The 24,844-nt window shown below is 41.6% G+C and overlaps 2 protein-coding genes across 5 annotated transcripts in view; one reads left to right on the plus strand and one right to left on the minus strand.

Annotated features, from left to right (window-relative positions):
- LOC113027706 (myosin-16) overlaps positions 1-21,526 on the plus strand; it is a 56,833-nt gene extending 35,307 nt beyond the window's left edge. For 3 of the 4 annotated variants that reach the window (XM_026177416.1, XM_026177415.1, XM_026177413.1), the window contains 17 exons: positions 8,983-9,039; positions 13,902-13,988; positions 14,125-14,370; positions 14,481-14,598; positions 15,728-15,855; positions 16,799-16,995; positions 17,103-17,235; positions 17,324-17,540; positions 17,628-17,764; positions 17,858-17,961; positions 18,536-18,728; positions 18,805-19,008; positions 19,091-19,216; positions 19,310-19,480; positions 20,162-20,362; positions 20,452-20,598; positions 20,722-21,526. In XM_026177416.1, coding sequence (XP_026033201.1) covers positions 8,983-9,039; positions 13,902-13,988; positions 14,125-14,370; positions 14,481-14,598; positions 15,728-15,855; positions 16,799-16,995; positions 17,103-17,235; positions 17,324-17,540; positions 17,628-17,764; positions 17,858-17,961; positions 18,536-18,728; positions 18,805-19,008; positions 19,091-19,216; positions 19,310-19,480; positions 20,162-20,362; positions 20,452-20,598; positions 20,722-20,874 — 2,619 coding nt within the window. In that variant the 3' untranslated portion in view covers positions 20,875-21,526. The remainder of the gene's footprint in view (positions 1-8,982; positions 9,040-13,901; positions 13,989-14,124; positions 14,371-14,480; positions 14,599-15,727; positions 15,856-16,798; positions 16,996-17,102; positions 17,236-17,323; positions 17,541-17,627; positions 17,765-17,857; positions 17,962-18,535; positions 18,729-18,804; positions 19,009-19,090; positions 19,217-19,309; positions 19,481-20,161; positions 20,363-20,451; positions 20,599-20,721) is intronic. The other variant, XM_026177414.1, reaches the window with a different exon arrangement.
- Positions 21,527-22,327: 801 nt separating this feature from the next.
- Positions 22,328-24,844, minus strand: part of gas7b (growth arrest-specific 7b) — a 60,495-nt gene continuing 57,978 nt past the window's right edge. Inside the window, exons 13-14 of the mRNA XM_026177417.1 lie at positions 24,514-24,612; positions 22,328-24,095 (exon numbers count right to left, since the gene is read on the minus strand). Coding sequence (XP_026033202.1) covers positions 23,982-24,095; positions 24,514-24,612 — 213 coding nt within the window. The 3' untranslated portion in view covers positions 22,328-23,981. The remainder of the gene's footprint in view (positions 24,096-24,513; positions 24,613-24,844) is intronic.

The following is a 24,844-nucleotide window of genomic DNA, read 5'->3' on the forward strand; positions in this document are numbered from 1 at the left end:
GACAGAGATTAATAACAAGTATGATTCAATGCAGAGAGGTCTATCAACACATAGTGAGTGAGAAAGGTGACTGAAGAAGAAACACTCAGTGCATCATGGGAATCCCCCAGCAGCCTATGCCTATTGCAGCATAACTCAGGGTCACCTGATCCAGATATAAAGTGGTAGTTATCCATAGAAATCTAAATCGTTTCCTGCACCAGGCTGTAAATATGCTTTTCAGTGTTGTAAGGTTGAGCATTTTAAAATGGGAGTCTAGTTGGACTGACTCATTTTGGAGTCTCAAGTGTTCATTAGCAAAAATGCAGTTTTTGGCACTTCTGCTTTGACCTCTCTGCGTGCTTACAGTTTAGTTCACTCAGATACAAATAAACCAAGTTATCGTCATACTTGACTCTATGATATAGTATTATATAATATAACTGTTTGTGCTTTTTTTACATGACCAAGAAAAGCAGTCATGTCTTTGTTTGACCACTTAATGTTTTAGAAAGCAAAACAGTTCAAACAGATAAGTGTACAAATGTAAACCAGACTTTTGTGGCCCATGGCCTTACCCTTTGGTAATGATTTCTTGTTATCATCAATCATTTTTTAGCTATTTCCCAGAACAGGCTGAATGTGTCAGCTCAATGTGATGTTTCCACATTTGTTGCCAATGTCACTGACTCTGTCGCTCTTTCTGCTAGTAGCTGCAGCGCTGTTTACTGTCCATCACCTGTGGCTCACACACTTAAAAGCATCTGTTTACTCTTGCAAAAAGCTTTTTTCACTAATGTCACGTTCGAGATAAAATACTGGTAGCTAAGTTGACTGAGCTCACGCACAGCACTGCTAAAAGACATGTGGAGTCCTTCCTTATTGGTTTGATAGTCATCAGCCAGACAACGGGGCTGGTATGCTCCTTTCCTCTGCAGCCTTTAATTTCTGAAAATGTTCAAAGAGCTATAAAGAACTTTACGTGTCCTGTGTGCATATCGCGATGACATTTGCTCAACACTGAGCTGGCTTATCAAGTTAGTCATTACTAATCAACACAGAAAAGGTCTTTTAGTTACCTTTATAATAGTAACTGTAATATTTAGTTGAAGTGGCTGTGGCTTTTGTAGACTGGCTTCTAAGTGGAGTTAAAAGCTGTTAAAACTGTTGTTTTACAAAGACAAACAGTGAGCCCAACTGTAGGTTACAACACGGCAGAAAAAAGGCATTCCTGTCTTTTAGCAAAGCTGCTGGGCTCTGCTCTGTGATTGGAGCAGTCGCTTCAAGCTCCAAGCATGTCAGGAAATGGTTAGAACGCACTGGCTACATCAAAAATGAACTGGGTAGGTCAAGTTTATTATGATCTACCAGCATGCATTGACTTTTTGACTTCCAGGTGAATAATTGCAAAGCATTATTACTGTTATAGATATTATATATGGCAGTAGATATTTACTATCAGCTGACAGTGACTCAGGGTTCAGAATGTTTTTACATCCTCTCATCTAGGCAAAGTGGATTAAATGCTAAAAAAAACACCTTAATGTGTCTTATCACTAAATTTCACTTGAAGTATCAAAATTAAAAATACTTAGTCTGTGAGAAAATGTTATTGCTATATGATTCAAGACGCTGTTTGTGAGTCTGGAGTTATGTGACCTGATTTCCCTGAGACAGGAGGATCTAGTGATGGTCTCCAGAGGTGGCAGCCAATGATTTTCTGGGCAGTGTTAATTACTCTTTGTACAGCCCTCCTGTTGTCACTCGTGACCCTGCCTACCACAACACCCAGCCAGTAGGAGAGGACGCTCTCCACTGAGGAACAATAGAAGACCAGAAGCAGCTGGGACGGGGGCGCCGAGTCTAACTGATTGTTACCGGTTGGCGAGGAAATCTTTGATCCAGGACCAGGTGGCATGTGAAGGTGGTCCAGTCTTTTGCTGAGGATGTCTGGGATTATTTTGTTGAATGCTGAGCTGTAGTCCATGAAGAGCATCCTTACGTTGCGCTCTGTAAAGGGTGATGGTGATAGCATCCTACATGGACCGATTTGCTCTTTAAGGAAACTGGTAGGGGTCGAGGGAGGAGGGCAGACAGTGTCTGATGTGCTGAGGCACTATCTGTTTGAGACACTTCACGACTACAGACGTGAGGGAGAGATAAAGGATGATAAAGAGTGAAAACTGTAAATCCCATCCACGACCACAAGTGCATCCACACTGCATATGCACATGAAGACACAGCAAAGTCATTTGGAAGTTTTGATGCTTTACGAGAAACAAAGATTTGTCGTTTAACTTTCAAAATAGTATTTCTCAACAAAAGATAGTGCTGCACCTCATTTGTCTGTCGATGACAGGAAAAGGACTGCTGAGTTATCACACTGTAAACTTCTTTGGAAGTAAATCTTTCTCACTGCAGACATTTGGGCTTGTTACAGCAGGAGAAACACAGGTGCAGCTTGTAAGATTATCGATGGATTTAAATATTCCAGTAAAACATGCCAGCCGACATACCAGTGCATCGTCAGGGAAACACCTGAATGCAAGTTGTAATTAATGGGGTTAGCTACACATTGTGTTTATTAAGTCAGCATGGGATAGTTCAATTGTGGAAATGTTTTTTAAACTTCTTTTCGAAATCTTTGCATGTAAGGTCAAAAGTAGCATCACTAACTGGTGATACTTTCAAAGTGTTGTTGAGTTGAGAGTGAGCTTGTTCATTGTTCCGTCTGAGCAACTATAGGAAGTACAAAACCAAAACTATTTCACTGCATGCTAAACTGTGAGAAGAAATATTCCTTGTATTTATGTTAGGTTGTCTTGTGAAAATGTTGTTTAGTGATTGCTGCAGAAATTAGTCCTAAAACCACAAAATAAATTGGCCCTTTTTTTAATTCCAGCATTCCTTGTCCCAGAATCAAGGTTTGTTGAATGGGTTTTGATTTAGAGGCTTTAAATAATATGGTCTGTTGTTAAGACAAGCTTTACATATTTTGTTCTATAGGAACAAAAGCAAAAACTCTGCTTAATATGTTTATACAGAAATGGAAAAAATATCAAATGACCACCTATCATCCTTGTTCTGTAGCTCCATACAAGATCTTGCCCCTTATGAGGTGGACAATTATGATAAAGGTGGTGAATTGGCACTAAACTACATGGGAGGAGTTGTTAATAATAGGAAGACAGTTGGAACTGTAGTCACCATAAACATCATTAATAACAGGCTACATCATAATAGGTTGAAATCTTGCAGCACCTGCAAAATCCCACTCCTCAAGAACGCACATGTACAAGAGCATCCTGAGTTTGTCAGTGAACATCTAAAGGATTCTGGGCCTGGGAGAAGGTGCTATAGACAGATAAATACTAAATCAAGGTCTTTGGCATCAACTCAACCCACTGTGTTTGGAGGAAGAGATAATATGACCCAAAGAACATCATCCAAATATGTCAAGCATGGAATTGGAAATATTATGCTTTGGGGATGTTTTTCTGCTAGGTGTAAAGGACGACTTCACCGCAGTGAGGGGCCAATGAAAGCGGCCTTTTCTCAGCCAGAAAACCGAAGATGTGTCGTGTATGATCTTCCAGACCCAAATGACCCAAAACATACCCTGATGATGACGTTGGAGTAGCCTAACCTGTCTCTGACCTTAAGGATCACTTATTACCTAAAAACTTTAAGCGAATGCGTATATTTGAACCTGTATATATACTTCTGACACTGTGTGGATAGGAGAAAATTCAACATAAATTCAAACCGGTGCATCCAGTCATTGCATGTCTAATGCTGGAAAAAGAACAGTACAAATAAATGATGAAGTTTATATCACATCTTTTGTACTAGATTACTGCTGTGTATTGGCTAGGCATGATAAAGTTAGCAGCTTATCATAGGCTTGGCTTATGTGTCTTTGGGTTTAGAAAAAACAGCAACATTTTTCAGTATTCAGTATTACTTTCAGCAGAGTTCAACATCTGGAGAGATGCAAAGTTTCATGGAGCTTTCAGTGACTGTGACCGGTATATGGACTAAAACCACAGCGGCCTTTGAGTGCAACAAAAAAGTGCCACCTAGCTGAACCTCAAATTTCAACAAAGCTAAAGGAAAAAGCCATCCCAGTTATTAACGAGTAATCTTTGGTGAGGCAGTGGAAAATCACCACAGCAGTGAGTGTATGCTGTACCACTAAAGACGGTGCAATTTAACTAACCATCTTTAGGATTGCAGGCACTGCAGAAGCAAGGGTAGAATAGCTATTTATTGTATGCATTATATTCTCTGCCAATCTGGGAAGTATATACTAATGTTTTTCTGCTGAATCTTTCAATGGCATGCAGATAAAATCAAACAAGTCTGAGAGCTTTTATCTGTGTCACTGGTGCATGTTGCAGATAATGTGTTTTGTCTGTGTCTGTCGTTGAGTTCAGAGAGAGAGGGAGTGTTATGGGTTCAGGTGGTGCTTCTCTGTTCTGCCAGTGCCTCTGGGAGCCTGATGTTTCCTCCAGAGTTTGTCAGTAGTGAAAATAAAGAGCTCCTTTGTATCTAATTTGAGGAGTGAAAGACAATCCATGTGTCTTTGAGGGTCCACATGTTTTCGCATTTACTGTAGCTTTGGCATCCTCTCACAATGAAGCTATTATATGTAAACTTCTCCTACTGATGAAGATGCAGGTGGACAGGCCAGCCAGCTGGACATCACCCACTGAGGTCTTTCCTTTGACGTAAAGGTTGCATGAATATGTCCACGCAAGCTGCTGCAGAATCAAAGAGACCGCTTTGTCTGTCGCTGATGATGAAGCCGCCTCTCCCTCTGTAGTATGCTGTAATTCAAAGCAGTTGGCCTAAAGAGAAAGCAGCCATGCAGCCTTGATTTCTTACAGCAAACGAATCCTTTTTAGCGGTTTTATTTAGGGTTGTAAAACAGTTTACACTCAGTCACAATCTGAGGGTTATCACAATCTGTGAAGATAAAGCTCATTTTGTTTTTTTGTTTGGTCTGTAGCAGATGTTTTGCTGAAGGTGTTAGATCAGATTGGGCCACAGCGGTGATGAGAGTCTCGTATCCAGATTACGCTATTCAAGCTTTCTATTGTCCTCTCCCTTATAGCTACATATGCTTGTCTTGTGTATAATATGGGATCATGTGCTTTTGTGTCATTTGAAACATAAAGCATAGAATTAATCTTAGTTTAAACTGATAATACAGTCACAATACCATATTTTGTTTGTAGACTGATCACTACTGGAAAAACTTTTTTTTTCTTGTTTTTCACCCCTAAAAACACGAGCTGTGTGTACTAAGAGTCATCGTTTTGCTAAGAGGTGTTTCTCAGACAAATGTTCTGACAAATGAGCACCTGTGGTGAACAAGTCTTACTTCATACTTAGTACCAATAATTTCATCTATATAAATATAAAAAAAATAGTTGGGACCATGTCTGTGGAAGCTGTCAGCAACAAAAACTTTACATCTGGAGTCTGTAGGTGGCCATCTGGTGGCATTTAAAACAACAAAGCATGCAGATTCCTGCACCATTGCCGTGATCTGAATTATGCTAGTGTGTGCGAACAGTATAGATGCAGGGAAGGCCTCCCAGTTGTTCAGCTGGGGGGGTCTCACAGGATATCACTGCCCACACTGCTGACCATCCCCTCTGACACAAGCATGGAGACATCTGCACTGAGGCCACATCTGATTGCAATTTATAGACAATTATTATGGTTTCAGATTGAAGAGGGGAAAAAGAAAACCGTAAGCACAAGCAATTATGGAGATCAAACCCTGCAACCATTCTCAGCAACAACGGCCTAATTCTGTTGTTTCCAGCTCACTGCTTCAAGACTAGAGACATCTTTGTGGGTTCATTTAGAATCAGTGTCTAAATTCTTCCTGCTACACATAAGTGGCCAGAATTACCCATGTAGCCTGGCTCAGACTTCTTAACACTCTTGGTGCACGATGTGTTTTTTACAATTGTATTAGAGCCACAATGTTTACTTTGAGGGTGGTTTGAGGCTCTGGAAAAGAGGAATTTAACAAGAAACATATTTGAGTGGGGAACTGTCAGTGAGAGAAAAAGAGGCTGTGCATGCATAAGGGGGTGTGGACAGTAAAGTGCCGGAGGGGATCGACAGTGAAGGTATGTGTGTGTGTTTGTGTGTGTGCGCACGTGCGTGTCTCAGTGTGTGGGACACTCAGTCAGTCATTCAGTTGGGCTGCTGCTGCCTCACGATGGCTGTTCTCTCTGCAGAGGCGCTCCGCTGGCACGTGAGTTTTTATTTCTGTGTTTCTGTTTAAACGTATCAAAAATGATAAAAGGAATAAGTTAATGTCTCTGTGTGTTGTTTTTAGGCATTTAAAAATATTCTGTTGTTTATAATCAAAGATGGCACAAGTACAGGCGAGCTCTCCAGCTCTTGTCTGTACACATAGTTTACAGTACGTTTGTTATGGTTTGTTGTTTGGGGAGATTTAGGCGCTGTGGCTTTCACCACTTGAGTGAAGTGGAGGTGTTGTTGCTGTGAGTGGCCCTGGGCCATCCGGCATGTCAGACACACTTCCTGACATTGAAACATAGATACAAATTGTAGATAACCAAGAGCATGACTCATCTTGGTAGAGTGCAGCCGTGCTGGGAAGCGAGCAATAAATTTTTATTAGTAATTAAAAAAAGCAGTTTTGGCATGACATAAGTGGAACAGAAATCATCTGTGGATGATATACTTCTGTTAGATCATTCTGATGATTTTGAACAGAATCCAGTAAAATGAAATTCAAAGCGCAGTAGGTGTACACAGAGGGTTCTACGTATACTGTAAGCTGTGGTAGAGGGAGTTGAGTTTTCACTAAGAATAACAGTTTGTATCATGGGAGGATCTTTACCATAATAAAATGTATATAAGTGTGTAAAATGCCTTGAGGCAACTGTTGTTGTGATTTGGTGCTATATAAATAAAAGTGAAATGCCTTAAGAGGACACTGGATATTTAAAGTTCAAAAGCAAGAGTGTTTAAAAAAAATGACACTATGTTTTCTATACATTATAACATATTTAGTGCCGTTAGCCTGTGCTGAGGTCTCATGAACCTGCTGGGAAGCTCATATTTTATTACACAAGTGTGTGTCCTGTCCTTCTTTTCCCCGTTGACCTCCAAACCGGATGGAGCAGATAGTAAAATGGGAGTTTTCCTTCCCACTGTTACCAAATTCATGCTCATAAGGAATTGTTTGATGACTGGGATTTTCCCTGTAATATTTTGGAGTCTTGACCTTAGAATATAAAGCGCCTTGAGGTGCTTCTGCAACTGATTTGAATTGAATTGCATGTAAAAATCAAACGTATCATACAATTCACATTCGCATTTTACATGCAATCATAATAATTTCTCCTCATATCTAAATGTAAACTTACATGAAGTGATTGAACAGAGTAGATATTCCTGTTTTTGTTCCAGGATTGTTTACGCTGCATAATTAAATATATTGTTGTATGCTGTGCGTGTTATGGGCTCACACAGAGCAACAAACAGTTATGGCCACATTTATGTCAATGGTTAATTTAGATGTCTTTGGACTGTGGGAGGAAGCTGGAGTACAGTGAGTATGCTGACACAGGAACAACATGCAAAATCTGCCCAATATATTTTGGATATTCATTTATTATTTTTATGTTGGGCCAATAAGCTCATTATTTTATTTAAACCCAAAGTTGCATAGATAGATAGATAGATAGATAGATTAGATAGATTAGATAGATAGATAGATAGATAGATAGATAGATAGATAGATAGATAGATAGATAGATAGATAGATAGATAGATAGATAGATAGATAGATAGATAGATAGATAGATAGATAGATAGATAGATAGATAGATAGATAGATAAAACCCTCAGAGGAAGTGCATAACATGAAGAACTTGAAGGGTGGTTGTTTGGCACTGATCGACATCCTTTACCTGTACCAACTATGCACGATTGTCATTGTTCTACATAACTATGGCTTTATAAACACAGTATCCTCTGCGATGAAATAGCTGAGTGTTCCAAAAATAACTGAAAATGCTTTGGTTATTTTCAGAGGTGGTCAGTTCACTGTAAAAAATAGTGCTGTTGTTGGTTTGCAAGGAATAAAGAATGTGTTGTGTAAAGGAAGCGGTTGTGCGTATTTAAAGATTTGTGTCATCATTAAAATGTTTTAAAAACCCTTGAATTGAGATGATGAAAGCAAGTTGTCACTTAGAATATGTGCAGTCATTTATTTAAATACTGTATATTCAAGGTAGATGCATAGTTGTATGCATGCATGTGCATTAAATGGTACATATTAGTCATTCTTCATGATGATAACATGCTTGCATGGGAAGTAATTCAGCTGCTGTTGAAAAAGGTTACAAACCTGGAAGGAATAAACCTTACAAAATATATAGAAGACACCTGAAAATGATTTTGACTGATAAAATACTGCATGTATTCAGACCTTGATGCATCACTTACTTCAGGCCAGGACCATAAAACCAAGAGCAAAAAAACCCCAAAACAGAACAAAAAGAAAAAACACAACAAAAATTCTTCGAATTTCATGGAAATGGCAGTGCTGATGATTTTTGGTCTCGGTGACCGGACATAGCACACCCAGCCTGGGGTCAAAATACAGATAATGACGGTGCCTACAGGACATTCTTGCTCTAAATTGCTACCTGAGGAAAAAAGCCAGAGGCGTGCCAAATCCCTACAGAAAGTGGAGTGTATGAGAAGGACTCACCACACACACAAGTGCTGCCTTGAAATAGCAAACAGTCTGTGGAGATGACGCCCCGTTTGTTCTCTGTCAAAATTACACATGTACTGTGAAAGCAGAGGAAATATCCTCCCCATGTTTTATTGTATTTTATTAGTTCAATGTTCAGGCCTGTGGTACTGAAAGCAAATTAAGTTTTCTTGTTTTGGTTTTTTTAAGTATGCACCTTCATCCATTTCAATATCTCTCATTAGGCTCGCATCGAAGAGCTGGAGGAGGAGCTGGAAGCAGAGCGGACCATGAGAGCCAAGGTACTGTATATCTACACACTTATGAGGAACTGTGTAGCTTCGCTCTTTAGTGCACATGAAACAAAGAGCAGTTAAATCTGTCTGTCCTTCTTTGGGGTAGATAAGAGGAAACCAGATAACTTGGTTCGGCTCTAATGTTCAGGCCTGTGGTGCTTAGAGCAGTTTAAAGATTGAAGGGGACGGTAAATGAAGAAGAACAGACGAAAACAGTGCTGATGTGCTGGCAGATGGTGGGGTACATGTGCTGGTGCTGTGCCTCTGGTCACCCCAAACTATCTGCACCTGTGATAATAAAAGGGGGTTGAAGAGACCTTGTGTTTCTGATTAACATAGAGGGAACCCATAGGCGTGGAGGGAGCCCCGACGTCCTTTTTCCTTTTTCTTACTTTCCCAGATCGTTCTCTGTCTTCACACACCCATATCAGTGCACCTTCTGTAAGCCCTTTGCCTTGCTCCTTCAAGTGGAAGAATAGGGCATTTTTTCCATCCATCTTACATTTGACTGCAATAAAGTGTCCCAGATGACTTCTTTCTAATGCATAACTTTTTCAAAGGAGCATGTCTTTGTCATAAAAAGCTGATACCAAGGTGGCTCTTTAAGTGCTTGCTGTTTCAAACAAGGACTTATAGTATGTGTGTGCTAGCATGACTTAAGAGCGTACTGTAGTTACAATAGGAAAAGGCAGAAATGCAAAGGCATATATTTCACTCCAAGTGGCAAATAGAGTGACAGCTGGCCTGAGGGTGTGTTTTTCCCCACTCTGGGTGGTATTCTTAATGGTGCTAGCTGAGACCCCTTCAGCCTCTGAAGCTGCAGAGCAGCGAAGAGGCAGGCAGAGACATGCAAGGTCTTTATCTGTTCCTCCGTCTTCAGAGCAGCTCAAATACAGCATACCTTTGCTGCAGACAGGTTCGCTATTGTTAGGCTCTGCTCCTCGGGTCGCACTGGGGAGATAGAATTATGAGATAGAGGCTGACAGACAGCACTGTTTTTTCTAGGATCCTCTCCCGTCTGGAATGCCATGCGGTTTTACACACACACGCTCACACACACACACGCTCACACACACACGCTCACACACACTATATAATTGTAAAGTAGCATGTTCTCACACACCCAGGAACACACATAGAACACACATAGTATGCATAGCATTCAGTCAGTACACAAACACTTTATCTTTAGCTCCTTTGCTTTTTATCTTGGGTTTACTAAGTGAATCCTTATAGTTTTGATGCAGTCAGGAATTAAAACAGATAAGTATGACCTCACAATTATCTTGCCAAAGACGCAACTTTAAATTGTTTTTCACTGTTTTTGCTTGCGACAGATGCCCAAAGTAGCCAATTCATGGAAACCAACAAGCTACCAATGTCTTGATAGCTAATATTGCTAATTTATTAGCAATTAAAGTCAAATTTATTCAGTATAATTTTTTTAATATCTGATGCAGATGATGTCCTAATGTGAAAAGTAAAGCTGCTTCACGATTTAGGAGCAGCAAGCTGCAAATGGCACTTGATGCTATGCTTAAAACCCCCAACATTGCCATTCTTTACTAAGTGTAATATTCTGCTCTGGGTACTCGCTAACATTTTTATGAGATTAGATCTGATCAGATCAGAGCCAAAATAATAAATTTGCTTGGTTCTTGTCCCAGATGTTCCCTCGCCCCAGCAGATATTGTGCCTCACCCTATCCATAACATCATCCTCTATCACACCAAACCTCTGCATATCCTCCTTCACTATATCCATATATCCTTTGGCCAGTATACCCACAATCCCACTCTGCACATCTAAAAACAACCTCAACCTTGTCTCCCTTAACTTTGTCTCCAAACTGCTCAACCTGAGCTGTTCTTCTGACGTACTCATTTCTCATCTTGTTCACTCTTAATGAAATTCTGAACATCTTCAGCTCTGCCTAGCCTCACCCTCTCCAAACATGTCAAACTGTCCATCATAATTGGAACCAAGAAGGAGCTCACCAGTTCTTTGATATAATCTTACCTCCATCTTTCACTCCTACCATACATATGTCCTGCACCACCCTAACATACTTCTGTGCCATGCAGTCTCACAGCTCCTCTCTTGGCACCCAATCATATGCTGTCTCAGAATCCACAAAGACAAAGACACCTTTTCAGTACTTCTCCATGAACACTCTGAAAGCAAGCATCACACCTGTAGTGCTCTTTCGGGGCATGAAGCCATACTTCTGCTCACTGATAGCCACACCTCTATTTAAGCTAGGTTCAACGACTCTTTCCCATGGCTTCATGGTATTTCTCATCAATTCTATCCCTCTGTAGTGACTCCAGCTCTGAACATTACCCTTGTTCTTGACAGACTGAACTGGATGGCTTTCCCTGAGATTTAAAAATTTTATTAATGGCATTTACATATTTGCTGCATAGTGAATGTACTTATACAAGCTTCTGGACAGTCAATAGCTATTGTTTCCTCTTTTTGGGATAGCACATAATACTGCTGCCATGTAACAAAAAGCTTTGTGGTGGCAGATTAGAAATCACGAAGGCAAAAGTTTCACACAAACATTTTTAAAAGGCAATTTTTCTACCCTTCAGTTTCAATCAAATCCCAACATTGAACATTGCTGACCTTTCTGCGTGGATTTTGGATGGATTGTGTACACCAACCATTGAATTACTTGAAATACCGGACACGTGAACTACAGCCCTGAACTTTTCGAGACATTAGCCAACAGATGGGTGTGTGAAAATTAAGATCTCTCTCACTTTCTGATCGCACATTGGCCAGCTGTCTTGTACATGTGATATCCAATAGGTGAACAAGTAGACATCATGTGACTGAAATCAAGCAAAGTGGACCGAATGTTACATCTCTGAGGAAAAAATAAGTCATGCTAAACTGTCACTAGCAGGACTTTCATTGAAATTATCTCATTTTTGTGTTAAATTGGTCCCTGCTTGTAACTTACAGAAGATGATGGACATGTTGTATTGTATAAAGACTAACTTTGGAGAAAGCATTTGGCTCTTTCAATATATACTTACTTACTATAGCATATATACTTCTCTAATATAGAAAAAGAGACGTATACAAACCTGTATCTTTTTGGACAATAAGATTAAAACCATTGAAGTAAACATACATTTAGTTTTGTTTCAGGATAGAACATCTCACCAGTCAGGGGTTTAGTTTTTGGAGACTGAGTAAATGAACACTAGAAATCACTTATGCAAACACAAATTGGCTGACTGCACAGAGACACACTCCTACTCCTTCATGCTCTTGTGCAAATGAAGATAAATCTCCTATCTCTAACAGAAGGGCACTTTAGGAGCACTGACCTTCCATTCCACCTCCGCACAGTGTTAACCCTCGACACAGAGCCAGCGTGTGGACACAAAGGGCTGGGTTCAGGTGTGAGCTGTTTTTTGAAGATTTAGCTGGAGGAGTAGGGGGTGGAAGAGGAGGCCCCCAGTGAGAGTCATCTATTTTCTGGCTGAAGTGTGCTGACGGCCGTGCCTCATTGCTTCCATCAGGGGGCCCCGAGACTCCGGCTTTTGTGGATCAGTCTCAACATCTACGGCTGTCGTTAAACTGGCCGTAAAACACGTGTATAAAAAATAAGTGTTTTTAATTACAGAGCACCAGTTGTTGTTTGTGCATATAATGGACCAGTATAATAAACTCATTCCATGTGTGCTGTTCCATGTTTGAGCATGAGATGAGGGTATGTACTGTCAAGTTTTATTACACTGTGTATAAACTGATATATAATCAGTTTTCTTCTACTAGTGGAGCCGAGATTTTGTTTGTAGAAGGTAATCATAGTTAATGATCTTATGTGTCTCATAATGTCAGAACATATCTATTCTTAGTACTTTATTTATATTATATCAAAAGCGTTGCCAGAAATCTAGAAAAAGTTTGGGTATATATGCTGATACTGCTTCAGTAAGCCACTTAAGTTTTAGGACTTTTTGGTTGTTGTCAATCCATCCATCTTCTGTTTATCTAGTGCTGGGGGCTGCTACCTAAGTATATAAGCCAAAACGTCCCTGTCCTTAGCCACCATCTTTAGCTTATCCAGGGGGAACCAAGGTATTCCCACGCCAGCCAAGAGATGTAATCTCTCCAGCGTGTCCTGGGTTTGCCCTGAGGCCTTCGCCTGGTGGGTGATGCCTGAACCACCTCAGATAGCTTCTTTCTACTCAGAGCCCCTCTGAATAACTGAAATCCTCACCCTGTCTGTAAGAGAGACACCAGCCACCTGTCAGAGAAAGCTCATTTCTGGTGCAGGTATCCACAATCTCTAAATCAACAGCTTCACTTTTACGCTCGTCCACATCACTGCAGCTGTGGCCTCAATCCGTCTGTCAGTCTCCCGCTCGCTCTTAAACAACGACGTGAGATACTTGAACTCCATCACTTGGAGCAGCAATTTGTCCCTGACCCAGAGAGGACGCTACAACCTTTTCCAGCTGAGGACAGAGGCCTCAGACATAGAGATGCAGATTCTCATTCATTTCATTAAGTCCTTCAGTTTTCAGTAGATATAATGAGAAAGGAGTCACTGGTAGTGAAAGGAGTCACTGGGAGGTAACTGTAGAGTTTCTCTGGTTTGAATCCTTTAGCTTCCTTTTGCCCATTATTGTTGCTTTATTACTGATGAGTGGTTCAAACCAAAACATAGTAAGAAGAAGGGTGAATCAAAGTGAGGTAAAGAGCCAAAGTATAAAGAGTATAAAGGGTTTCAGATCCCATAATGATGGACAGATAGCTCACGGCACTTTTACCCAGAAATCTTTGCATTATATTGTATAATTTTGTTGTCCGATATCCTTCTTTAACTGTTGTGTTCATGGCAGGTGGAGAAGCAGAGAGCTGATCTCACCAGAGAACTGGATGATCTCACAGATCGCCTTGAAGAAGCAGGAGGAGTCACCGCCTCACAGGTAAACTACCAGTACACAAACACTGTCGAGCTGCACACTTCTGGACTACATAATTTCCCTCATAAATAATCCCAGATTGTACAGCTAAATGCCCTAGAAAATCTAACTTAAATTACTTCCTGTGTGTGTCGAACAGATGGAGGTGAACAAGAAGCGAGATGCAGAGCTGCAGCGCCTGAGACGAGACTTGGAGGAGTCCTCTGCCCAGTCTGAAGCTCAGGCTGTGTCTCTGAGGAAGCGGCACAGCGACGCCGTCACAGAGCTCACAGAGCAGTGTGAAGCTCTGCAGAGGACCAGAGCCAAACTGGATAAGGAGAAGCAGAACCTGAGGATGGAGGTGGATGACCTAGCTGCTTCACTGGACAGTTTACAGAAGGCCAAGGTCAGGATCTGAGATCAGATGGACCTTATCTGTATTTTGAACAAGACAGCAACGTCACAGACTTTTGTGATGAGCGTGACCTAATGTGCTGTGATGTTACTGTGCCCCAGGCATCCTCTGACAGCCAGATGAAGAAGCTGGAGGAGCAGCTGTCTGAGGCCAACAGGAGAGGAGACAACCTGCAGAGGACGCTCACTGAGATCAGCGTGGCCAAGAACAGGCTCACAGGTAAAACAATGTTACACCTGTGGGACATGAGCAATTACAGAAAGTCATTCAGAAATCCCATTGTCCCATCCTGTCAGTGGCTGTGGCTCAGGCGTTAGAGCAGATCAGCTACTCACTGGAAGGTTAGTGGTTCGATCCCAGTCTGCATGCCTAATGTCCTTGAGCAAGGTACAAACCCAGTTGCAAGTTTTCTTAATCAGTTTCTTTCTGTCTTACAAGTAGGCAAAGCTTGATGCATATACTTTAAGGTTAAAGTGATCTTCTCCGGGATGTTACATGCAGCCTTAATTCACTAAAACTGGCTCCCAGTAGATTTTGTGCATGTAAAAATAATATATTTTGATGACAACTAGTTAACGATTGACACAAAAGACGGTGGTGGTATGAACTCATATTTCATATTCATATTTTAAGAATAAAAAAGATCCGTTGTTGGGAAAAAAGACTGTCAGTAATTTCTAAAAAAATTTTGAGTAATTCTTTCTTTTATATTTTGCCAACGACAAACCTGACTGACTAAGCCCTCCTGACCACTTGTCCTCAGGAGATTTGGGAAAAGATCTAAAAAGCAAACTATTTAGGCAGAAAACGAATGTGTTGTTAGGATAAGATCAAGTATGCATACGTACATTTTAATTACATTAAGTTTACCAAAGCAGGAAGGAAGGTCAATCAAAATTAGAGCAAATCCCAAATGAGAGTAAAGCACCAAAAAACTGCAGATGTGTCCTCTAATGCAACACGATCACATCTTTCATTTAAGACTCTGAGGACCTTGTCTCCAGGTTTTCTAGTGAAAATGTCTCCAAGAAGTCTCGCAGAGACACTGACATGGTGTCTATTTGACACAGCATTTTATGCTACACTAAGACATTACACAGCTCTTTTTGCATTTCTCCCATGTGAGCTCATAATAATATGAAATATTTTGTTTCAACCACTGAAATAAAATAAATGTAACTTCCTGGAAGATGTGTCTTTGCTTTGCCACCACGTTGCTATTCTATATGAACGTCTTAAACTGCATCTGCCTTTTGTAGCTAAATAATCCCATTGTTTGTGTATGGTGCCTGAATTCTGCTGCATGCTACAGTGCATCATTAACCGGTGCTCCTGTGTGTCCTGTCAGCTGATAATGCCGACGTGAGTCGACAGATGGAGGAGGCAGAGACCAGAGTGAGCCAGCTGACCCGATCCAAGACTCTCCTCCAGTCACAAGTGGAGGAGCTGAAGAAACAGCTTGATGAGGAGGTCAAGGTCTGTGTTTTGAACATAAAGCAAAAACACATACTTTTTGTCTGTTTTGCAGTTTAAAGTAGGCTTATTCAATAGAGTTAGTTACACAAACTTAGTATTTAAAACGTTTCTACTATTATAGCGTGTTCTGTGAATGTGGTTGCCTTTGTGAGGCTATTAGACTGATTGTTTTTGGTAAGATTTGGGAGAGAGTCTGGAGAGGTGGAGATGTGTGCTGGAGAGAAAGTCAGAAGAAGCAAGACAGAATCTATGTGCATGGGAATGAGAGCGAGGCAGGTGGGATGCTGGAGACACAAGTGCAGAGGTATTGTAGGTGGATGATTTTAAACACCTCGGGTCAACCATCCAAAGTAACAGGCAAGTGCACCTCTACTGTGCACAGGAGAGGTGAAGAAGAAACTGCAGACAGGATGAAGCAGGTGGAAATGAGTGTCAAGGTTGATTAATGGACAATCTTCGGATTTAGTCGGCCTGGTGAAAGGTAATGGGGAAGTGTGAGTGTGAGCCTCCTAGTCTAAGAAGAGTATTATGCATGCAATCATAGATGATCAGAATCAGAATCACCTTTATTCGGCTAAGTTTGTGTACACAAACAAGGAATTTGACACTGGTACACTTTACTCTCAGCATATGAAATGTTTCAAATATGCAATTTTAAATATGCAGTATATAGACATACAAATAGTGAGTGTAATCAAGAAGAGACAAAAAGATGGGCAGTACGAGTGAAGACTAACCGACACCTCTATGTCCCAAACGGATGTGTCATTTTATCAAAGCTTTGTACGTTAGTTCAGCTTTTATATTGTGCTTGTTCTCCAAACAGGTTAAAAAACCTTTTAACAACCATGAGTGAAGTGAGTCAGTGTGTTAGCACAGATTTGTGTTACATTTCTGGGCTTTACACTGTGCTCAAAGTGTGTCTCTTCGCTGGTGTTGCCAGTGTAAGCAGGGGGTCAGCAGCACTCTGAGCTCAGTGCGGCAGGACTGCGAGGTGCTGAGGGAGCAGCTGGAGGAGGAGCAGGAGAGCAAGCAGGAGATGCAGCGCCTCGTCTCCAAACTCAACAGTGAGGTGACGCACTGGAGGACCAAACACGAGGCCGACACCATCCAGCACGCAGACGAGCTAGAGGAGACCAAGTACGTGGTGTTGATACTGGCAGCTATCATCTTCATCTGACGAGATGTGATGCCTTGAATTGAGCCTGTAATGTGTCTCAGAAGTCCAAATCATACGTGTGTCACAGGAAGAAGCTGGCAAGCAGGCTTCAGGAGGCTGAGGAGGCCGTGGAGGCCACCCAGGCAAAATGTTCCTCACTGGAGAAAACCAAGCAGAGGCTGCAGGGAGAGGTGGAAGAGCTCTGTATGGACCTGGAGAAGGTAGACAGAGCGGCTCGTTATATACTCATTTATTTGATGCCTTGCCATAAAGCTTTGGTGTTATAGCAGTGTATGGTCCCTGCCTTAGGCCAGCAGCTGTGGGCAGGCTCTGGATAAGAAGCAGAGGGTCCTGGAAAAGCAGCTTGGAGACTGGAAAGAGAAGTGTGAGGAGCTGGTGGCCGAGGTAGAGGGCTGCCAGAAGGAGAGCAGGCAACATGCCAGCGAGCTCTTCAAACTCAAGACGGCTCATGAAGAGACTCTGGAGCAGCTAGAGGCTCTGCGCAGGGAGAACAAGGCCTACCAGGGTATGACGGCACACATGTGAGGGCTGAATGAACATACAGCTGCCTGTCTTGGATTGCCTCATATGCAACTTCTTCTTTGTCCCACAGAGGAGGTAGCAGACCTGACAGAGCAGCTGTCCGATGGAGGCAAGAGCGTGCATGAGCTCCAGAAAGCAAAAAAGAAAATTGAGATGGAGAAAGAAGAGCTCCAGGCCTCGCTGGAGGAATCTGAGGCCGCACTGGAGGTGAGTGCTTTATCAAGTCTAGATTTGCTCCAATATTTGAAGCTTGTCGTTTGTAAATTGTGCGTTTCTTCTTCATTCCTCCCGTTTTGCCAGGCTGAGGAGACCAAAGTGCTGAGGCTGCAGCTCGAGTTGTCTCAGGCGAAAGCAGACCTGGAGCGCCGACTACAGGAGAAGGAGGAAGAGGCGGAGGCTGCGAGGTACCTCAGCTTCCTCTCATCCTTCATGTTTCTCTGCATTCTGTTTTTCTCCACCATAATGTTTCTTTTTAAAGTTTGCAGATAATACACAGTTACACATGACACTGGAACAGGGTTTAGTCTATCTAAACTTTGGGTAACTTTCCCCCTTGATGTGGTTCGTTTGTGCAGAAGTGAACATGGTAATTGCACTCTAGTGCAAACCAAATAAGCCACACTGAGACCCTTTGAAAGAGGTGCTCGTGGTCTAGTCCAGCCAAATCTAGAGCAGCTGGTTTTTGGTAAGAGCCTTGATCCAGCCCAACTACCAGGTGTACGCTCCAAGTCCAAGTGGCTAACTCTGATGAGCATAATCATTAGCTTCTTAATTTGTTTACTTAAGTAAGCATCTAAATCTAGAACAGAACTTTTTCTCAAAGTTTTTATGAAAGCTAAAGATTCATGAACACAGAGGAGAATGAACAGAACCCTTAAGTGGCCATTAGAGCTCATTTTTGGCACTTATATGCCATCTTTATTTTGCTGTTTATCTAAGACAATGTTTTTCATCTTGTTCCCTCATGCCCAACGTTAGAAAAAGCCACCAGAGGGCGTTAGAATCCCTGCAGGCCAGTCTGGATGTAGAGGTGAAAGGGAAGTCGGAGGCACTGAAACTGAAGAAGAAACTGGAGGCTGACATCAATGAGCTGGAACTGCAGGTGGACCTGCTCACCAAGAGCAACACAGAGCTCAGCAAGAACAGCAAGAAGATGCAGCAACAGATCAAGGTCTGCTCACAACATTCGGCAAGTACAGTAAGTGTTTTCTACACCACCCTGCTCACAGAGCAAGTGTCTGTCACAGGAGCTGCAGGCTCAGCTGGAGGAGGAAGTGAGGAGCCACGAGGAGTGCAGGGAGGAGCAGGTGGCCATGGAGCGACGCTGCTCTCTGCTGGTCAGCGAGGGTGAGGGGACCCACGCGGCCCTGGAGAGCGCCGAGAGGGCCCGAAAGGCTCTGGAGATAGAACTGCAAGAGTCCGGGGAGAAATACAGCGATCTCAACAACCAGGTATTACACAGTGCCTCCGCTTCTGTTTCACTCATTCTAACCGGACCCACATACACTCACAGACTTCCTGATGTGTGTCCAGTTCCAGTCGGCTCTCAGCGGGAGGAGGAAGCTGGAGGTGGATCTCCAGACTGTGCAGCAGGAGCACGAGGAGCTCCAGGCCGAGATGAGAGGATGCACAGACAAAGCTAAGAAGGCCACCTGTGAGGTAAAACACATGAGATGACTCCATGTCGAAGCACACAGCAGATTAATACAGACGAGGTCGGTAACGCTGGAAACGGATGTTCTGTTCTGTCAGCTTGCACGAGTTGGGGAGGAGCTGCGTCTAGAGCAGGAGCACACGCTCCACCTGGAGAGAGTGAAGAAAGGACTGGAAGCCCAGATCAAAGAGATGAGCAGCAGACTGGAGGAAGCTGAGCAGATGGCTCTGAAAGGAGGAAAGAAGATCATCCAGAAGCTGGAGGGAAAGGTACACACAAACATGTCAGAATGCCTGAACTGTCGCTTCTTTTTAGCCTCACAATGTTGGAGCTGTGAAGCAACTGCTCTGGGATATGTGCAGTTACTTTAGCTAGTGTGGTCACGAGTATCCCTGCTGTAAGTGTCTGCACAGAAGAAGTACTTACCTGTTAGACTTATAAAGTAATTCAATGTGTAAAGTCGATTAATAATCAATACTGCTGTAGTTTAAATTTCTTCCAGAAGAAAATCTTGCTACAGGGCAGGCTTCATGAAAATGCTGCCTCCTGGAACTTATTTGAACCGTTACCCTAAAGTACATAAAATCATAAAAAGTCAGACCTGCAAGAAAATCCTCCTAAAAGTGATGTTTCTAAACCATTCTTTATTTTTACAATATAATAAGATGATATAAAAACTAATTAGAGGATTAAGGATTTATATTTACATGCTAGTGGCTAGCCATTTGCACATGCCTTTGCATGTAGCACACTGGCATATGCAGAAATATGACAAAACAAAGTTATGAGCTGTATGTTATTGAGTATTGGTTGTTTGGCCTGCAGTACATTTCTGCTTTTATGGAACTTTTGACAAATAACAAATTGTAACAGAGTGTGTCTTCACTAAACACTCAGTGGATAAATATGAAGCCTTCCTGCACACAATAGTAGATACTCTTTGCATGCAGGTGAAGGAGCTGGAGCTGGAGCTGGACTCTGAACAAAAGCGGCACGCTGAGACGGTGAAGACGCTGCGGAAGAACGAGCGTCGGCTGAAGGAACTGCTGTTCCAGTCGGAGGAGGACCAGAAGAACCAGCAGAGGATGCAGGAGCTGGTGGAGAGGCTGCAAAACAAGATGAAGGCCTACAAGAGACAAGTAGAGGAGGCCGTACGTCACCTCATCCTCTTACTCTGAACACGTTTCCAAGCATGGTGTTTGTGGGCTTTTTAAAATAACTCACACTGCTGTCACTTCAGGAGGAACAAGCTAACATGAACCTGGCAAAGTACAGGAAGACCGTGCACGAGCTGGATGATGCCGAAGAGAGGGCGGACATTGCTGAATCAGCGCTCACCAAGATTAGGACCAAGAACAGAGGAAGCTTCGGCAAGGGATACTCCTCCGTAAGTATTCTCTGGAACAGTATATTATCAGGTGTATTACGCGGTTTATTAAATAATAACTCCATGTTAGCCTCTTCTACTAAGTACTTGTTCTGACTCTAAGGCCTGTGTCTGTTCTAACAGGGTTACAGCACTCCGTACCCAGGCCGAGTCCGGTCACCCAGTTCAGTGGGCTCAGAAGGCGGAGGAGAGAAGATCCTCAACGATGACGAGGAGTCAGTCAGCTCCCTCATCCCAGCCTATCTCAACTCCCTCAAGAAGCTCATGATTGATTAGGAGCATGGCTTCAATTTCACCATCGTCCCCCAGAAGTGAAGCATGGTACAGTATGAAGTTTGAAACCATGGGTGGAGCCTGACTTTTTTTTGTGTATGCTGTACATTCCTGTTGAGTTTTCTACAATGTACTTGTGGCTTCCTCTCTGAGTGAAAGCTCATAGCCCTGACACATTCCAGCTTTATATCCCCTTTTTATCCATTTATACTGTAACATTTGTATGTAAAAACTAATAAATGTATTTCTAAGTGTTCCAAATTTCCAAATATCTAAAGAACAATCCTCAGGCTGATTCTCAGTCTGGAACACACCATTTTATATGAGATATTGTATTTGTTTAATACATAAAAAGCCAGACAAGACAAAGCATCAATAGTTACAAAATAAAGCTGGCACCCAGAAACTGCAGTTCCTCTAATGGCCACATGAGGCTGTTCAAAAAGCAAGTCAATCCACTACAGACTTCCAAATCAAAATGTGCAACTTTACTGTACTGACATATATACGGGGTGGCTGAGGCTATTCCAGATATTTGTGCTTTAGCAGATATCCTTCTCTTTCTGTAAACATGCAGAGTTTATGGATGCAGCTTGCTAATCAAGCCTGCTAGCATTAGTATTTACACTTCCTGATTTCTTTTTTTTTTTTTTTTTTGCCTGTCACTTCCTGATTTCTTAGATTTTCAAATATTTGTCACACATGCATGTTTCAGATCAAACACACGTGGACAAAAGTAACTGAAGTAAACAGAAAATACAGTTTTTACATGATGATTTCATTTATTAAGGAAAAAAGTAAACAAAAGCACCGGGGGCTATGTGAAAAAGTAACTGCCCCTCAAACATAGTAAGTGGTTTGAGGGGCAGTTACTTGGGATGGAGCGTTTTTCATACATTTCCAGGAAGGATGTTGTTCCTCTTAGTAAATAAGCTCATTATTTAAAATCTGCATTTTGTATTTATTCCGGCTCTCTTTTTCCGATGTGATCATCAGGAAACTACTGTTTGTAGTCAAGATTTCCTTCATTTAAGCAAATGCGTGACAACCTTTAAGATAAATAAGGTTCAAACTGGCTGCAGTATTTATTAAACCATACATGCGAGAGGCTAAAGGGAAGTTTTTGAGTCCGTACATAAGTGGTGACTTAAATACAAAACACTTTTTTTCATGATTAACTTTTGCCTTATAAATGACTTCAGTCACTATCATAAAGTGCTGCTGTCAGCACATGGAGTAGTTTAGGCCATTAATGTCAGTGTATTTTCAGATTTCAAATGCATCTGTCTGAACTTTTCACTGACTAAACCTGTAACAAGACCTGACCAAATATGCTGTTGAATGTAAAAATATGTTTTTTAAGGAAATAAAAGACCTTTTTTTCCCCATTAACTCTGTTTTCTTGCTTTTTTTCTTCATTTTTTGGAAACAAACAAACCACAAAGCAACGCATTGAGACATGAGATACGTATTTCCATTTTATTAATGAAAAATGACAACTTTTAGCTGTTAATGTACAAAAACATCTCATTTGTCTCCTTTTAGCAGTCAAGCAGTACTAAGCAGTAATACTGGACAAGAACATTTGGTATGGCAGTTAGCTTCTGCAGTACGGTTACCAAATCCAACTGAAGCAAATGATTCATATTCCAAAACTCTATCATACTGTTAGAGATGTTTTCTTGTGTATAAAGCACTTGTATGTTTAATATATTATCAGTACCAAATATCTACCGTATGTTTTCTGTAAAAATCTATTTAATCTATTTTACATTCTTTCCACTACGATCCCCTTTCAGAGCAAATCACCTTAAAACATATTTACACATATATGTCACAGTTATGCTTCATGAACATAACCAAAAACAAGTCTGTAGCAACTTGTGTTTAGATGTCTTTGTATATGAACAGCAATTTACAGTAAAAGTTGATTAAAAATCATCTGAATGTAAAGTGCAACTGGCTGATTTAAAATTCTTATTAGAAATTTAAAAAAGGAGAAAATTAGATTTGTGAAGTGTTGCCAGATTTGGGATTTTAGTCCTCAGGAATTCACCGTTGGCTATTGCCCAACTCCTAAGTGTGATGATCAGTTACTGCCAGTCATAGTTTAGGAAATGCAGCTTGTTGGTGGCAGTCCCATAAAGCATCTGATTTCCCACCATTTATTAACTGTGTCTGAATCTTTAATGGGATTCATATCCCCTGCTTAAATTGTTTGTGTGTACAATAACAGAAGAGCCAAACTTTGAGGAACAGCACTTGGTGTGAAGTAAAATGTAGCTTGGCCTCATTAAATAAAGTCATTGTATGAAAAGAAGCCATCAGTTTCTGGTGGGTTTAGGTGGGAGGCTCGCATTGATTTTCCACAGAATGTGAGAGTCTGCAGATGTGGATCAACTGAACACTTGCGACAGCTGTGTTACAAAAGAGAAGCCTGCTTTTTTTTTTTTACCATAGATTGAACCGAAGACCCACCATTAGAAAAAAAACTTTACCTTCAAACACCACTGCCATAATAAGCTACATTTTGTTTTTAATTAAAATTAGATCTAGCAACAGTAACTAAAGGGTGGAGTCTAGCAAAGTCACCATGTACACACTGGAGACATTAAAGTACTTCATTCTGCTACAAAGTAACAGAGCAACTCTTTTTTTCTGAATGCAGTTTGCTTAGCAGCATCTGTTAAATCATTGCATTTCTGGAGTATTAGCATTACACTTCTGCCTAACATAAAGCTATTCAACACTTACAACATGTTGGTGCTTCTTAAACATTTGCCTCACCTAAGCATCCTTTACTAAAGAATATACATAAAGTTCCCATTCACTTGGCACGAGTAACAGCTTGTATAACACAAAACTATGACAGGTCTCGTCATCCCTCAAAAAACTCCCTCAGACACTGATATCATTGTCAGCAGGGGGGCTGTCAGGACGTAAAGAATAGCTCAGCACAAACTGACCGTCCCTCAGTCTGTTAGGAATCACATACAGATCAGTGTGTGCATGCGTGGGAGGAGGAAGATCCCAGCACAGACTTCCTCTCCTCCGGTACGGAGCCTCGAGCTTGCTGTATCTGGGTGTGAGTTCATCAGATAGCGCCGATATCAGATCTCGATGTCCACTGGGCGAATTTCTCCAGTTTTATTCTCCCGTACCCACGTTTCTCTGTCTTTGGTTGGGTCCACACACTGCAGTAGCTGATCCACTGGCTCCATGGTCTGAAAGAACAAACAACAGCTGAAACGTCAAACAAGAAACTTTAGCCTCTTCTTCATGCTTCAGTCACTCAGAGAAAGTAGCTCTTTGCCTCCCTCTGCTGCTACTAGTGAGGTAACTATACAATCAGGCTATTAGACCCTAAGTAATAGAACAAGCCCAGCAGAGGCCCTAGCCCTGAACCCAGGTATAATTTATTTGGGAAGCACAGATCACAGCTGGTACTATATAAATGAGTCCACCTCTCATATGTGTTGTAACTCCCATATGAATGGGGCCACCCCACCTCTTGCCCTATGCTAGCTGGGATAGACCCTGAGTTGGATAAGTGGAAGAGAACAGATGGATGGATGGATGAATGAATGACGCCTTGGTGTATACTACCTGCTGCTTGCAAAAGACAGCAGACGTTGCACTTACACTTTGGTTGAACATGTCTGTCTCATGTCGAAGGGTGGTGTACTGGCAAAGATGCTGTCTGATCATCTCCACCCGCTCGACCTCCAGTCGTTCCAGCTCCTGAGAAAAAGATCAGTTTTAACAGCTGAGTCACAGAGAAGTTACCGAAACTCAGCATCAAGTGCAGTGAATTCGCAAAACTCATTTGGAAATTCACTATTAGGAAACTGAATGGAATGGATAAAAAGAAAAAAGAAAAAGTAATTTCAGATCAAACTAGCACACAATGAACCACAAAACCCTGAAATAGATGTAAAAATGCAAAAAAACAAAAAAAACAAAAAAACTTATA

This window comes from Astatotilapia calliptera, chromosome 8, assembly GCF_900246225.1.
Source record: "Astatotilapia calliptera chromosome 8, fAstCal1.2, whole genome shotgun sequence".
Taxonomy (NCBI): Eukaryota; Metazoa; Chordata; class Actinopteri; order Cichliformes; family Cichlidae; genus Astatotilapia; species Astatotilapia calliptera.